This window comes from Apus apus, chromosome Z, assembly GCF_020740795.1.
Source record: "Apus apus isolate bApuApu2 chromosome Z, bApuApu2.pri.cur, whole genome shotgun sequence".
Lineage (NCBI taxonomy): Eukaryota > Metazoa > Chordata > Aves > Apodiformes > Apodidae > Apus > Apus apus.
The window spans coordinates 25508014-25522669 of record NC_067312.1 but is presented as its reverse complement, the minus strand read 5'-3'; the positions used below and the strand labels follow the sequence as shown (position 1 = coordinate 25522669).

The following is a 14656-nucleotide window of genomic DNA, read 5'->3' as shown; positions in this document are numbered from 1 at the left end:
CCATGAAACATTGCTGTTCAATGTCAGGCAGCTTCTGATTTTTACATGTGAGGAGGATGTAACATACCAAGAGCATGGGAAGGGCCTGCTTGACATCCCCTAATTTTCAAGTAGCATAAGAAAATGTACAAGTATTGGAGAGCTTTGTGATGCCAAATAATAATGGTTGTGAGGCAGAAGTAATACATGCAATTTGGCTGCTCTCAGTACCATTGCTGCCAGCTGAACTGATCCATGGCTTGATAAACTGGTTTCTCTTGTGTCCTTGTAATGAATGCAGGTTTTCTTTCTCGCTGCTTCTTTCTTGCAAATGAGAAAGCCTGTGAATTAAGCTGAAGAATACTTGTTACTAGTTAACATGAAGTTACCATCTTAACAATGTGTTTTGCACATCATGTGGGGTGTTTAGGTTTGTTTGCTATTGTCACAGATTTCAGCAAGTCTGGGAAGCCACATCCCATGAAGCTGTGTTAAAGGCTGCAGTGCAGTGAGAGCAAGCAGCCTTAGAGTCACCTGTATGTGGTGTAGGTTCTCCTTCCCTGCAGTCCATGGTTGAGCTCCAAGGACAAACTCCCAGAGTAATTGGCATATACCAGTAAGCCATGAGGGTAGAAAAATAATGTGTGTCATGCTGTCCGCAATGGCATGATTTGTAACGTATCTGGATGTGGAGACATGCCTTTCACAAGGTGAAGGGGTTTTTCTTTAATTTAGACATTTAAATATTTTTAGCTGAAATTGTAGCGTGGCACAGGGCAGCCTTTATGCGCCTGTGACTCAGTAGGTGGCACTAGGAAAGCTTCCAACTTGCTACTGGGTATTTAATACAAGGAGAGCTGCCATGTCTGCTGCTGCTACTAACAGCTGTGTTTATGTGCAAATGTTTGCTCCCACTCACGGGCCTTATGTTAAACTCCTCCAAATGTTAAAGCAGGAAAGGGCTTTGAAAGAGAAGTCCTATCAGTAAATAAATGATTTAGCATGCATTAATTATTCCCTGCTCTTACTTGTCAACAGAGAAAAATGCTGTCAGTTTCTCTGGTCTACAACAAAATAAAAAGATCCAAGCTGCCTTGTAAACCTGTGGTAAAAAAAAACAAAACAAAAACTAAAAAATAAAAAAAAAGACAGAAATGGTATTTCAATCATGTTTAAGAGGAATATATTTTTAATTCTGAAGAATACCTTTTTTTTTTTTTTTACTGCATATATTCTGTCTTGTAGCACTGTTATGCAAATCAGTCCTTAGTTTGAGGATGTAACTTTTATGATATTTCTGCTTCTTCACATTCTGGTTATCTCCATTAGAAATCTTGCTGGGGTCTCTGATCTTTGAGTGGCATTTCAGATACTCTGGTAGTAGGTACTATAATGGTTCATGCGATGGGGTGTGTAGATGCACGGTTGCTGTTTTTAAACGAGGCATAGTGCAGACTGTAATGTGTTGGAAGAAAATTAAATTTTACTGGATTTTTTTTTTTCTTTTCTGGGGAGAGCACTTTCCAGGATTTTAACTCAGCTATTGCATTTGTCTGGATGTGATAATTTCTCTTGCTTTAGCAAATGGCAGTTTCAAGAATGACAGCTTGTTGTGTGGTTAACTTTCACAGCAACTGAATTGATTGCAATAATTCTCAGTATGTTGGATTCTTCTTAAGCACAGGCTAAAAAACAATTACTGAAATTAAAAGCAAAAGCTGTCTTGAGTTTGAATTGCACTTCGGCTGGAAGAGGGGAGGCCGAGAGGGGATCTTTCCTCACTTGGCTAAATCTCTAGGCAGTTAAACTCAGGCTTGCCCAGTGGTCAGTGGAGAGCAAGAGGGGCTTGCAGGAGAGGTTTAACCCACTTGTCTGACACATCTCTTCTAAAGCATGATCTTCAGCAAAGACAATCTGGAAGATTGCTGCTTTTGGGCAGCTAAAGTTAGGTGAAGTGACTCCGCTGCTCCATAATGCACCCTGACTTCTTCGTGGAACACCTTTCCAGGTGATTTTGGACAAGTTGCTGTAAATTGATACACACCAAGTACCTTGTTCTGATGTGCAGAGATTACAGTATTTCCCCCACTTATGTGGTATCATTGAGATAATTTAATTAAATATTCAGAATTTTAGAGTAAGGATACTCTATAGACATCTTGCTTGATTAATTTTTAAAGCTTTTGGTTTGTATTTACAGAATCCCATTCCTTCAAGTACAAGAACAGAAGGAAAGACTCAACTGATGTTAAGTCAATAACATCTCAAAGTAGTGATGGTAAGAAAGTAAACCATCAAGAATGATGTTATAAATAAAGAACAGAATTGCCCTAGGCAATAAAAATGCAGAATTAAAGAGGAACCAGACAGATTCATAGCTGATTAAACAGAGATTACTTCAGTCTTTCAAAAATGCTGTAAAATTTCTTTATTCAGATTTGCAAAACCGTGCCCCAGCACGAGTACCAGCATTGATACAAAAAGCATGCGGCCTTGCAGAGAGGAGGAGTGGCTGTGCCACGGGGTGGAGCAGCCTGCTCAAAGAGTGAAACTACGAGCCTCAGTTTTACGTTTCTTTGAAAGCTGCAGCTTGGGCTTCCAAAACAGTATTTTACTTTCATTAGTGTGGAACATGAGGCAATCTATTGCTGCTGGTTACTTGCGAGCTGCCCTTCTGGTACTGATCCAATTTGTGACCGCTTGCTGGGGCTGCGACGGTGGTGGCAGAGATTTCTTTCTGCCCCAGGAGGTAGTGCGAGAAGCACAGCTTATGGGGAGCAGGAATGGGTTTCAATAGAGCATCTGTGTCACTGAGATGAAGAACATACAAGCACATACTGTCACAGGAGGAGCCACGTCTGACATTGCAAACAAAAGGAGAGTGGCAGGTACTGGGTATGAAGTATAGCTTAAGTATAGCTTTGTTTCAGTATAGCTGAAGTGACAATGGACAGAAAAACTGACATCAGAGGTGATGAGTGGGTGCAAAGGAGGCAGACAACAGTGCAATAAACAGTAAAGCAAGAATTTGCAGGAATGGAGATGCAGGTGAAATGGGGAGATGAGGCTGGATTCTGTCAAGCTGTTCCCCAGTGACAGCCTTCTGCACTCTTCAAATGCTGTCACCTGATTTACATTCTGTGTCATGTAAACAGTGCTCTCTTTAATGGCAGCTCCAAGTTTACAGACCCGAAGGTACTCTTCCATGGCAAGGATCCACTCAATGACAATAGAAGCCCCTATCACAAAGGTGAGTCCTGAGCCTTGTGTTTTCCACAAACATAGAGCTTGGAGCTGCTCTCATAGGGAAGTATGTAATTTGTGACAGGACAGCCAGGGGTTTCCTGCACCTTGTATTTAACAGAATAATTTTTTTTTTCCTTTTTTTTTACTTACCACTTCCTACATCTCATTACCTCATTCCAAATCCTACTCATAAGGAAGAATATTAAAAAGGGGAAAGGGCTGTCCTTGCTAGATGGACTGCTTGTGGCAGGAAAGGGACCCTGCTTTGTTGGGCTGTGTTTGTGTAGGATAACATGTGCAGTCCTTGGTGCTGCTGTATTGTTGCTGCATTCCCAGGCTGTGGCCAAGACACAAGGTTGGAGGCAAGCAAGCTATTCTCAGTCTTCTCCCTCAACCACAGCCTAGCTGTTGCTGCTCTCTGCCCTTTCCTCTTACATTAAGAAAATTAAGGGTTTACAACCTATATTAGGATATCTGAGTCACACCCAGGAGTTCATTTGTTTGGTTATTTTCCTCTGGGGGCTGAATGATTGGTTCTGAGCAACCCTGGCTATGCTGAAAGACATGGCTAGTTATTGATACACCCACCTGCAACTATTTCAGATATTCCACACCCTTCTTCTTTTGCTTCTCAGGAGTCTGCCAGTTCTAAGTAGCAGATGGACACCAGGGAATGTACGTGTTCAGAGTGGTTCTTTAAGGGTTATGGGGAATTACATAGCATTTGATAAATGGGAATTAGCATAATCAAGCCAAGAATAAAGATTTTGTAATAAGAAAAGACAAAAGCACCATTTAGTCTTCCTCACCTACCTCCTTAATCTGCTTTCAGGTTATTAATATAATTAACACTGCCCAGGAAAACAGCCCCATCACAGTAGCAGAGGCCTTGGACAGAGTTCTGGAAATCCTGCGAACAACAGAACTTTACTCCCCTCAGCTAGGTACCAAAGACGAAGATCCTCACACAAGTGATCTTGTTGGAGGTCTGATGACTGTGAGTAAAATTAGTAAAGTTGAAATTACTGCAACTAGGGTTCTACATCACAGTTCAGTGCTCTGCTGTGCTAAAATTTCACAGGCAATGGGAAGGGGACTAATAATTCATCACCATTTCACTTAACTATTTTGCCCTTTCTACTAACAGTAGGCACCAAGGTGTAGTGAGATATGGCCATTGGGTGCAGTCATCCTCACATGTAAGTGGACACACACAGGTGTGAATACGTAAGGTTGCCACTAGAAACTGCAACATCCAATCTGAGTTGTCTCCAGGACTTATATTTTAGAAACCCTAGAGGTTTAGATGGAATTAGAAGAATTGCTCTACAGCTGGTCCAGTTTAAGAGTGAGGTTACTTTAATAAAGTTCTGACTTCAGTCCTGTAACAGCAGCAACACTGTCTGCCAAACAGACATCCTAGATTTCATCATGGTTTACTTAAGTTTTTAACACTAAGCTAATCCTTGTCACAATAATATAAAGACAATGAAAAATAAATTATAGTGATTAATTTGAATTATAAAATCCTGCAGATGCCAAGGGTCAAGGAGGGCAATATACTCAATACTTAATAATATCCTTTCTGGAGTTGTCATACTAGTGTTGCTGGGATCCTTTCATGTCTGTTTTGAAAGACTTCAAAACAGGGATGGTTCTTGTAGCATCCAGGAAAGGTAACTAAAGAAAGTGCATGAAGCATTTTAGCAATTAATAATGCATGGATACTCTGCCTAAAACTTGTGATAAACTTGCTTTTTCAGGACGGTTTGAGAGGACTGTCAGGAAATGAGTATGTGTTTTCTAAGAGTAAGCCACCATTTTATATTTCCCTTTGCACACGTGTGACTTCTTTTCTAGATGCTAGGGACACAGAGCTCCAAGCTAATTTGCAGTAGGATGTATGTATTTGGAAATTGTCTAAGTGACTGCAGAACGAGTGCTAGACTGCCTCCCTTTTGGAGCTGAAGCAGATTCAAATAATTAAAACAATATGTTTCAATTTGTAAAAAATAAGACTAGGAAAGAACCTAAATTTTCACTCAAAGAAAAGTTCACTGAACTTTTTTGTTTATATCTAAATTATTTGTAATATAAGCCATATATATTATAGGCTTTTATAGACATTTTCATGCAAGAAAAAGTGTTGTTTTTCTTGAAAAGGAGTTGTTTTCTAAATGGAATTCTACATGTGGGGGTAAAAAATCCAGAAATGTTGTAATTCCCAAATTTCATTTCAACAGATATGAACCTGAGCCACAGCCACCTTTCAGTGCCAAACACCATAAACGATGTGCCGCCGTGTATCACACAGCTCCTGGATAACGAGGAAAGCTGGGACTTCAACATTTTTGAGCTGGAGGCTGTTACAAATAAAAGGTACTGGACTCCTCTCCCTGGGTGTCCAGAAAAAGGTTGTTGAGGAGTTGTAGTGCTTTGCTCTGGGAAAAATGAAGCAAGTTACAGTAGATCTGTGAGAACTCTTTGTGTGTGTGTGTGTGTTGATAGCACTTGCCCCGTTTAACAAGCCAGGCACACACCATGGCTAAGAAGCACACACAGGCCACAGAGAGCCTTTTGCAGACTGTTGTCTTCCCTGACACCATCTGCAGCCCTCCAGGTTTTTTTCCCATTCAACTTCTGCCTTGCTTGACATGAAATAGTAACCTGATCCTAAGAGCTGCTCTGAGAAGCAACAATATACTTTGCATATTGCTGACTTCAATTAGTCAGGAAGTAGAAATCTGAACCTCCTGAAGGCACAGGATTATTTGAAACATTAAACTTCTTTGGGTTTTTTTTTGTTTTGGCTTAAGGTGTTTTAGCCTTCAGGATGTGTCCATGTCATGTTCAAAGTCTGCTTTTTCTCCTCAGAAAAAAATGTATTTTTTATTGATTGTTAGATACTAAAAACACAAAAGACCTGAGCTTTAAAGAATTTCTTCTGAAGCTACAAGAATGTTGAAACTCTAGTGCAACTGCACCATTTCTAGAAAACGTAATTAAATGTGTGAAAGGATGATATATATAATAATTTGCAACCTTGGCTGGGATTTTTAGAGGTTAGAGATGTGCAGTTTAAAAACGTTTAACATTTGCTCCCCACCTTTTATTTTTAAGGTCTTGTTGATTCCTTTTTCAAAACTATCTCTTTAGAATGTCAGAAGTTCCTATTTTACAGTGGTGCTTTTTTTCTTCTATTGTTTTTCAGGCCGTTAGTGTATTTGGGCTTAAAAGTCTTTGCCCGGTTTGGGGTGTCTGAGTTTTTAAGCTGTTCGGAAGCAACGCTGCGAGCGTGGCTGCAGGTGATTGAAGCCAACTACCACTCCTCCAACTCATACCACAACTCCACACACGCGGCAGATGTCCTGCATGCTACTGCCTTCTTTCTTGGGAAGGAGAGAGTTAAGGTACAGCTGTTACCTAGAAGTCCTTTGGGATAGGATTTTGGTGTGTTTGCCATTTTATGTCTGTCATTCAAAAGTCAGATTTTTACTTAAATAATGGTCCTGGCTTCATAAAGTCATTTAACGTCTTTTCCTGTGATGCTTGCAGGACCATAAAGTTTCTCTAAAGTCTGTTTATACAAGTAAGGAATGTACTTTTTTAAGTAGCAATAATAGTGGGGGAAACCTGATTCTTTTCTACCTCTTGTTAACTGGCTGTTAGAAACGGTTCTTGATAAAGCGTTGCAGAAACTTTGGAGAGGGAGGTGCTGATCTCTTCTCCCAGGTCTCCAGTGACAGGACACATGGGAATGATTCAAAGCTGTGCCAGGGGAGGTTTGGACTGGACATTAGGAAACATTTCTCTACCAACATGGTGGTCAGACACTGTAGCAGGCTTCCTGAGGAGCTGGTTGATGCTCCAAGCTTGGACAATGCCCTTAACAACATCCTTTAATTTCTGGTCAGCCCTGAATTGGTTAAGCAGTTGGTCTGGATGATTGTAGGTCCCTTGCAAGAGAAATATCATACCTTATCCTAAAACACAAGCTGTGCTAGAGCAGAGTGAGGGACATTCAGGCAAGCACAGAGAGTGGAAGGACACCACTAGATGATCGATCCACCATTAGAGGGTTGAATGCAAAGATATTGCTTAGGTGACAGCACAGTAAAAAGCTTCATTAAGGAAAGCGGGTTTGGGTCCTGGTGGGAGGGGGAGTTTTGTAGTAGGTGACGTGTTGGCACACATAGTGGAAATTAGTTGCAAGGACGTTCAATGCCTGCACTCAAGCTTACACTTGTTTTGGGGTACCTGGAAATGACCAGAAATTATTTACTGTGATTTTTGTGCCACGTTGTAACTTTCCTCTCTTCCTGTAGGGAAGCCTTGACCATTTAGATGAGGTGGCTGCATTAATAGCTGCCACCATTCATGACGTAGACCACCCTGGACGGACCAACTCCTTCCTGTGCAATGCAGGCAGCGAATTAGCTGTCCTTTACAATGACACAGCTGTATTAGAGAGTCACCATGCTGCCCTGGCATTTCAGCTTACAACTAAAGACAGCAAATGCAACATTTTCAAGAATATTGACAGGTGAGTTTCTTGGACAAGGGGACTGTGCATGTGTGGATTGCTTGTTTCTGGATTTTAGTTTGGGGCAGATTGAGAGCCTGCCTTCTAAACCAGAGAATATAATTTGAACAGAGACATCAATAGTTAACCCCTTCCAGAAACCTATGTAGAAAGAATTTTTCTTAGGGCTTTAATTTCACCCCACTGACTTCCAATTTGGTGGTTTTTTAAGCATATAGACACATTTGATAATCTTTTATGGATTACATTGGGATTGTCTAGTTGGCAGCCACAAGGCTGCACCTTGAACCACTGCCTTTTTGTTGCAGGTACCTGGAAATTACATTTTTGGGCCGCACGTTTTCACCCAAGCAGCCAGATGCTGCGTGCTGTTACCTGCTTATGGCACCACTCCTTCTGGCACTGCTGCATTCACATAGGAAGTTGGAGACACCTGTCTGCTGGGCATGCATGTATCCTGGGAGTTCCCCTGCCATCAGCCTAGCTTTTGCAGGGACAGGGTAGGGAGGGAAAGCGATCTGAAAGGGAAAGGACCTGACCCCAAACAGACAATGAGTTTGTTTACCCCATCTAACACTGGGTTTGTTTTCTGTTTGTGTTTTTTGTGGGTTTTTTAAATGAGATTTGAGTTCCAAGGTAGCATACAGTGAGATGGAAATGTGTTGGTACCATTCCTGGAGAAGGTGTCTTAGTGTTACAGGATGATGAAATGGAATTGTAAATTTTTATTGACTTCAGGGGATTAGTTTTCATTAGGTTAAAATAACAGAAAAAAGTCACTGCAGGAATTCAGAGCTAGAGGAACCCAGAGAGGCATGATCTAGTCCATTACTCCAACCCTAAACCATTTGTAATTCTGATGTTGTCAGCTCGTGGATGAGGACTCAAGCAGTGTCTTGCAGCACTGTCTGTGCAGGAACAAGGAAAGGACAGAGCTCTGTCTGGCAGGCTTGTGAGCAGGAACTACTGTTTTTTCCTAGAAATCACTACCGGACACTGCGCCAGGCCATTATTGATATGGTTTTGGCAACGGAGATGACGAAGCACTTTGAGCATGTGAACAAATTTGTAAACAGCATCAACAAGCCAATGGCATCTGAGGAGACTAGCTCACACGTAAGTGTTTGCAGGACTTTACACCTTCAGACATTTCAGTGAAGTTCTTCCAAGAGAACTTTTAATACCATTTTCATTCACATACTAAATTGTACTGTGATAATGCCCCAAATACACTACTTTTTTTTCTTGTTTTCTACATGTGGCTCTGCCCTCAGCTCATTTAAACAATTTTATAAGCCTTGGTTTCAAAGCCACCTAGTGTTCACAAAGCATGCAAGGAGATGCTTTTGTACTTGCAAAATTCTGTGCATGGAGCCAGGTCAGCACTTGTGCTCCCAAACAATGGGATCTGCCTCAGCCTGGAGTGGTAGCTGAGCAACCTGCCCTGCCAGATTTGTTTCTATGTAATCTGGAACCTTCAAGCCACAAGGAATAACTCCATTGCTTCCCGAGACCTCTCCAACCCATCCCCATTCCTGACTCTACTGAGATGTCTGGGCTGTTACTCCTGTCCGTTAGACAACTTAATACTCCATCACCAGCCATCATCTTTTACAAGATGCCCCTTGAGTTTCCTAGCCCAGGGCCCTCTTTACCTTCTCTGATGGGTGGGCTTGATCATCTTGAAGGTGTTTTCCATCCTTAATAATTCTATGATCCTGTTGTTGCTTTTCAAGGTTGAGCACTCAGTGACTGACACTGTTCTCCAGGGCAGTTACCTAAGCAAAGACCATCTTACCACAGCTTAGCAAAAGTGGTGCTTTGTTAGAAACACTGAAAAAAAAACCAAAACCAAACTGAACGTCAGTGATACTAAAAATAAATAAAAGTAGCTTCTGTCAGAGCTCCATAACTGGACTTTTTGCACTGTAAACTGTCATGGGTACAGAAACCAGTCAAGGGCCAGTTGGGGTTTATGACTTGAAGGACAGCTTCATGTCAGTTGAGCTGACCTGCTTCTAGGAACCACTGAGCTCTCTTCTCCCAACAGTTTGAGCTGGAAATCACTAGTGCTGCTCAACTCCACTGGCTCTGTGGACACTTTGCACTGTACTCCCCAGCACTTCCAAGCTCTGGAGGGCTGGCTCACTGGATGTAGTGCTGAGTCTGAATTAGCCTGACCATCTTCAGGGTCCAAAGTCCCACAGCACAGGGACATGTCTTTTGAGCACTGCTGGAGACCCTGTCACTGTTAGTGCACTGTGCTCCCAGCACATCACTGGCGCTGTGCTTCACAGGTTTGCCCTCGAGGCACAGTCTGAGCCAGGACAGTGAGGATCCCACTACAGACTGCAGCTCAGAAGAAAGGATAATCCACATTGGTGGGTGGTGCAGAATACTGTGCTCTCAAGTTTCTCTGTGCTTACCTGTGGACCACTGTCACGAGTTGCAGAGTCATCTGTTTAGTCTTATCTGGGGGGAGGGAAGATGGACCATTGCCCACAACCACCTATTTCTAAAAAAGCCCTCTAAGTTGTCACTGGGAAATGTGGCTTCTCACAGTGCTTCGTTTCTTCTTCTGACAGTTTTATTTTTTTTCTGAAATGTTTCCTCCATCTCCACCCTTTAAAAATCTCCAGTTTTGCGGCATCCCCACATTGGCCTGTAGGATTTGGATTCACAATCCTTACTGGGAACTACTGTGCTTCCAAGCTCTGAACACATTTCTGGGAATCTCCCTTTTATTCCATGACTGCATTTGTTCCAGCACTTACTAAAAAGCTTTTGAATGCTCTCCATGCAGTCTACTGCAATTAGTTTTTCTAACCTATAGAAAACATTTTCTTTGACTCACTCTTCTTCATCTTACTGGTTTTTATCAGAGGCTATTTCAAAGTGCACAGGAGTTGGAGAGCAAGAAAAGTTGAAACACAGAACCACTTGTATTACAGACTTGTTTTTTTCCCCAGTAATACAGAATCACAGAATCATCACCGTTGAAAAAGACCTCTAAAATAACCTACTGCAACTGTCCACCAGGGGCTGGGAGAGAGAACACAAGAACACAGCCCACCCAAACAAGCAACAACAAAAACCAAAACACAATCACCCACCCCACAAAACCAACAACATCACACAACTGACAAAAAAACCAGCATGCCCTTAAGTGCCTAACTACTCTTTCAGTAAAGAAATTCTTCCTCATACCTAGTCTAGTCCTCCCCTAGCGTATTAAATTGCTCTGTTCCTTATTCCCAACAGCGGCTCTCACTGTTATTGATCTTGAAAAGCCATTAAGGAGCAGGGATAATTTGGCAGCTCTTTGCTGAGCTACCAATGCTGAAAAAAATAAATAATTCACTGGTAAAGATAAAGTTAGAAGATTAATGCCTGAACTGGCAAGAGCCACTGCAAAATATCTCCCCATAAACCACAAAGACATTAATTTAGCCATGGTGGTAACAGGTATTTATGTTCAATTTTTTATTCGAGAGTTGAATTTAGCAGTGAAGGGAGGCCATAATTACTCAAATATATTATTTTGAGAATAGTGTTAATGCCATAGTGACCTGAAGTGTAGGCTTTTTACTACTCGATAAGGAAGATAATACACCCATGCCCTTCTAAACAGTTCAAGACCCAGAAGATGATGTGGTATTTTACTGCCTAGCAAACAGAGACATTCTGCAGTCAGTGTGCCACTCCTGCATTGTCCTACTGTTAATCTCACTGATCTCAGGCTTCACCCTAGCTGGTAATAAAGACCAAGAAGTATTACAAGGTGGAGGTTCAAAGTCTGGCACAAGCAAGGCAATTTTATTTGCAAACATCCCAGAACTGAACGGCACAGACCAGCTTTTCTGCCTGCAAAAGAGAGGAGACAGTTGTGCAACCCCCACCCCTCCCCCTCCCCGTGCTTGCCTCAGTTTTCTCATCTAGGAATGAAAAACAAACTCTAGAAACTCACCTAATGAAGCAGCCCTCTACCATCACCATCCCCAAATTTAAACGCTCATCAGTGAGGAATTAGCAGCGTGCAGTAGGTGGATGCATCCCATATGCTGAATCTGTTCCAAGAGGGCAAGGCTGGAATGCAGTGGAAGGTAACTCACCCCAGCTGATGTGATTCCTTTATTTCACAAACTTTGCTATTAATTATGAGATTCTCCCAAACTGTAATCCTTATCCTATCCTTAGTTACTTAGCAAGGCTGTAGTTCTCAGACATCACCACCTCCTCCAAATTCCTGGTGCTTTGTGTGAAATTAGGAGATGTCAGGCTGGGTGCCCACTTACTGCTTAAGTGCAGTAGAGCTGGTAACGATGCCCTCACTCCTCCTGCCAGCAGGGAAACTTGCCACCAGCCCCTGTAACCAACTCTCGTTCACAGAGCGAAGGCAGCGACTGTGAATGTACAGCAAATATCAAGAATTTTCCAGATGACCAGACACTGATCAAGCGCATGATGATCAAATGTGCAGATGTAGCAAATCCATGCCGCCCCCTCGAGCTTTGTATCGAATGGGCAGGGAGGATTTCAGAGGAGTATTTTGCACAGGTATGTATATTTTTACAACTTGGCTGTTATGTAAGAAAGTGCATGTAGGCTGGTCTGCGGATCCACATGGGGTCTGCCTGGCATCATCGTGGAGTCTAGATACACGCTTTTTGTCAGCAGTCAGAACTGGCCCCTCGCTTTCATGCAAAAGAAGTCAAAAGTTAGCTAGTTTGCTTACCACAAAGCTCGCAGTACAGAATGGTGAAAGGTGGTTTTTACACTTTGGCTGGCCAAAATTCAAGACTGTCACCATTCTAGCTTCTAGTCCCAATACCTTCCCTGAAGGAAGCGTGAGGATCCATGCCTGATGAAGCCCTCAGCAGAATCATCAGGCTGGCCCTTTCTCTTCTACTAATGCACCTGGACCATTGTCATGGCAGGCAGTACTGGAGGCATGTGGGCAGTGTCAATGCTCATCACCTGTGGTGGTCTCTCTAGACAGAACTGGAAATTCAACTTCCTTTCTTAATATTCATTTTTTCTAACACAAATGCACCAGCTTCCTGAAAGCAAAACACTATTCTAGTTCTTTATTTGAAAAAATGATAGATTCTTAGCTTTTACTTGCCACTAATGATGTGGAAATCAGCAGCTATGACTTCAGAGACAGAAAAGTGGGGATGCCTACCATCCCATTATAGTTATTACTGAAAGAAAATAGTAGTTAGTGCCTGGGACATGTCTGAATTTCATTTTAATTGTAGTGAAAATACTCAATCGCTTCCTAGGTAAAATGATCAGTGAGGTTGTATCTCCCTTGCAGTCAAGGTTACCATAAGCTAGCTTTAAATTGCCAGTCTTGGGCACTAGCCTACCTGCAGCAATGTGAGATGCCAACAACTGTTCTGCTCTTCATTCACCTCATCTGGGAATTGTGGGGACTGCTCTGCTGCAAATTCCAGCATAAGGTGCTGTCTATACTACTTAAAACAGGTTTTTTGTAATTACGTTCTAAGATCATTGAGGTGACTGGCTCCTCCACTATACTGAGGGCAATAAAACTAGCCCTCTTTTGGTTGTAGACAGAGATTTAACGGGCATACCCTTACTCCTTTATAAGAATCTGGGCATCTTATAAACCCATAAAAGCAGAGAAAGTAACAACAGCAATATGCCTCTTACTTAGAAGACAAATTGTTTGAACAGCCACCAAGTTGTACAAAAAGGAGAGCTCAAACCTGTCCTCTGCTAAAGGACTGTCCAGCACTTTTTTCCATTTTTAGCTGGTGTGCCCTAATCGCCACATTAGTCTCTCCTGTCTCACCAGAGCTAAGAGCAGTCACAGCACTAAACAAACAAACAAACAAACAAACAAAAAAACCACCAAACTTGTGGAAGGGAAGAGCTGTTGACTTCAGTCCCTGTTCCAGACGAAAGAAAGCATATGAAACTAAGGCAGTTCACCTCAGAGGTTCTAAGGTTTGTCTCAAATCTCCTGCAGAGCTCTAGGGGCTAACTGGAGTTTTGTTTCCTTAGACTGATGAAGAGAAGAGACAGGGTCTGCCTGTTGTAATGCCAGTATTTGATAGAAACACCTGCAGCATCCCCAAGTCTCAAATTTCCTTCATTGATTATTTTATAACAGATATGTTTGATGCATGGGATGGTAAGTGCTTCTGCTTTGTATTTTTTCCCTTGCTTTGAGGCAGACATTTCTACAGACTAAAATGAATAATCTCAGACTGGCCCTCAGTCCATTTTTTTGCCAGGGGTGGTACCTGTCTGTGAGCAGTAGAGCATAGGATCTAAGCAATGATGCTGCTGAAGCACACACCACTGCACACAACACACCACCAGCTTTATAGAAGTTGAGTGCTTACCAGACAATCTATGTAAAGAAGGAAGAAGTAATGACCTAAAATTAAGCTTTTTTTTCATCTAGGTCTTTTTTTCCTTTAGCAATGTATTTCCCCTGAGCATCAGAAACTGAGACCACAGTGGTTATGTGTTAGCATAATTTAATAGAGTCATCATTAAATTAAGAAAGGGGTTTGCTTGAAAGAGACTGATTTTTTTTTCCCACTGAAGGAACAAAATAAGGGTAGGACAATGCCAACTTCAGAGGTTTGGCTGTTCTTCTGCCCATTCTGTATACTTAGTACAACTGTTCTCCTGTTCATTTCAGCATTTGCACATCTGCCTGTTTTGATGCAACACTTGGCTAATAACTACAAACACTGGAAAATACTGGATGAGTTAAAGTGCAAGAGTCTCAGGCTCCCATCAGAAAACAACAACTGACACTAAGGCAAGAAAAACAGACCTCTTGATCTACCAGTTTCACTGTGAATCATTTACTGACTTGGCTACAAGAGGGATGGTGTTTCATTT

The 14656-nt window shown here is 42.0% G+C and overlaps 1 protein-coding gene across 1 annotated transcript in view; it reads left to right on the top strand.

Annotated features, from left to right (window-relative positions):
• PDE8B (phosphodiesterase 8B) overlaps positions 1-14617 on the top strand; it is a 40679-nt gene extending 26062 nt beyond the window's left edge. The window contains exons 11-21 of the mRNA XM_051642889.1: positions 2180-2257; positions 3153-3229; positions 4058-4222; positions 4989-5034; positions 5469-5604; positions 6437-6635; positions 7551-7768; positions 8749-8884; positions 12158-12325; positions 13802-13931; positions 14451-14617. Of these exons, the coding sequence (XP_051498849.1) occupies positions 2180-2257; positions 3153-3229; positions 4058-4222; positions 4989-5034; positions 5469-5604; positions 6437-6635; positions 7551-7768; positions 8749-8884; positions 12158-12325; positions 13802-13931; positions 14451-14566 (1469 nt within the window). The 3' untranslated portion in view covers positions 14567-14617. The remainder of the gene's footprint in view (positions 1-2179; positions 2258-3152; positions 3230-4057; positions 4223-4988; positions 5035-5468; positions 5605-6436; positions 6636-7550; positions 7769-8748; positions 8885-12157; positions 12326-13801; positions 13932-14450) is intronic.
• Positions 14618-14656: the final 39 nt, after the last annotated feature.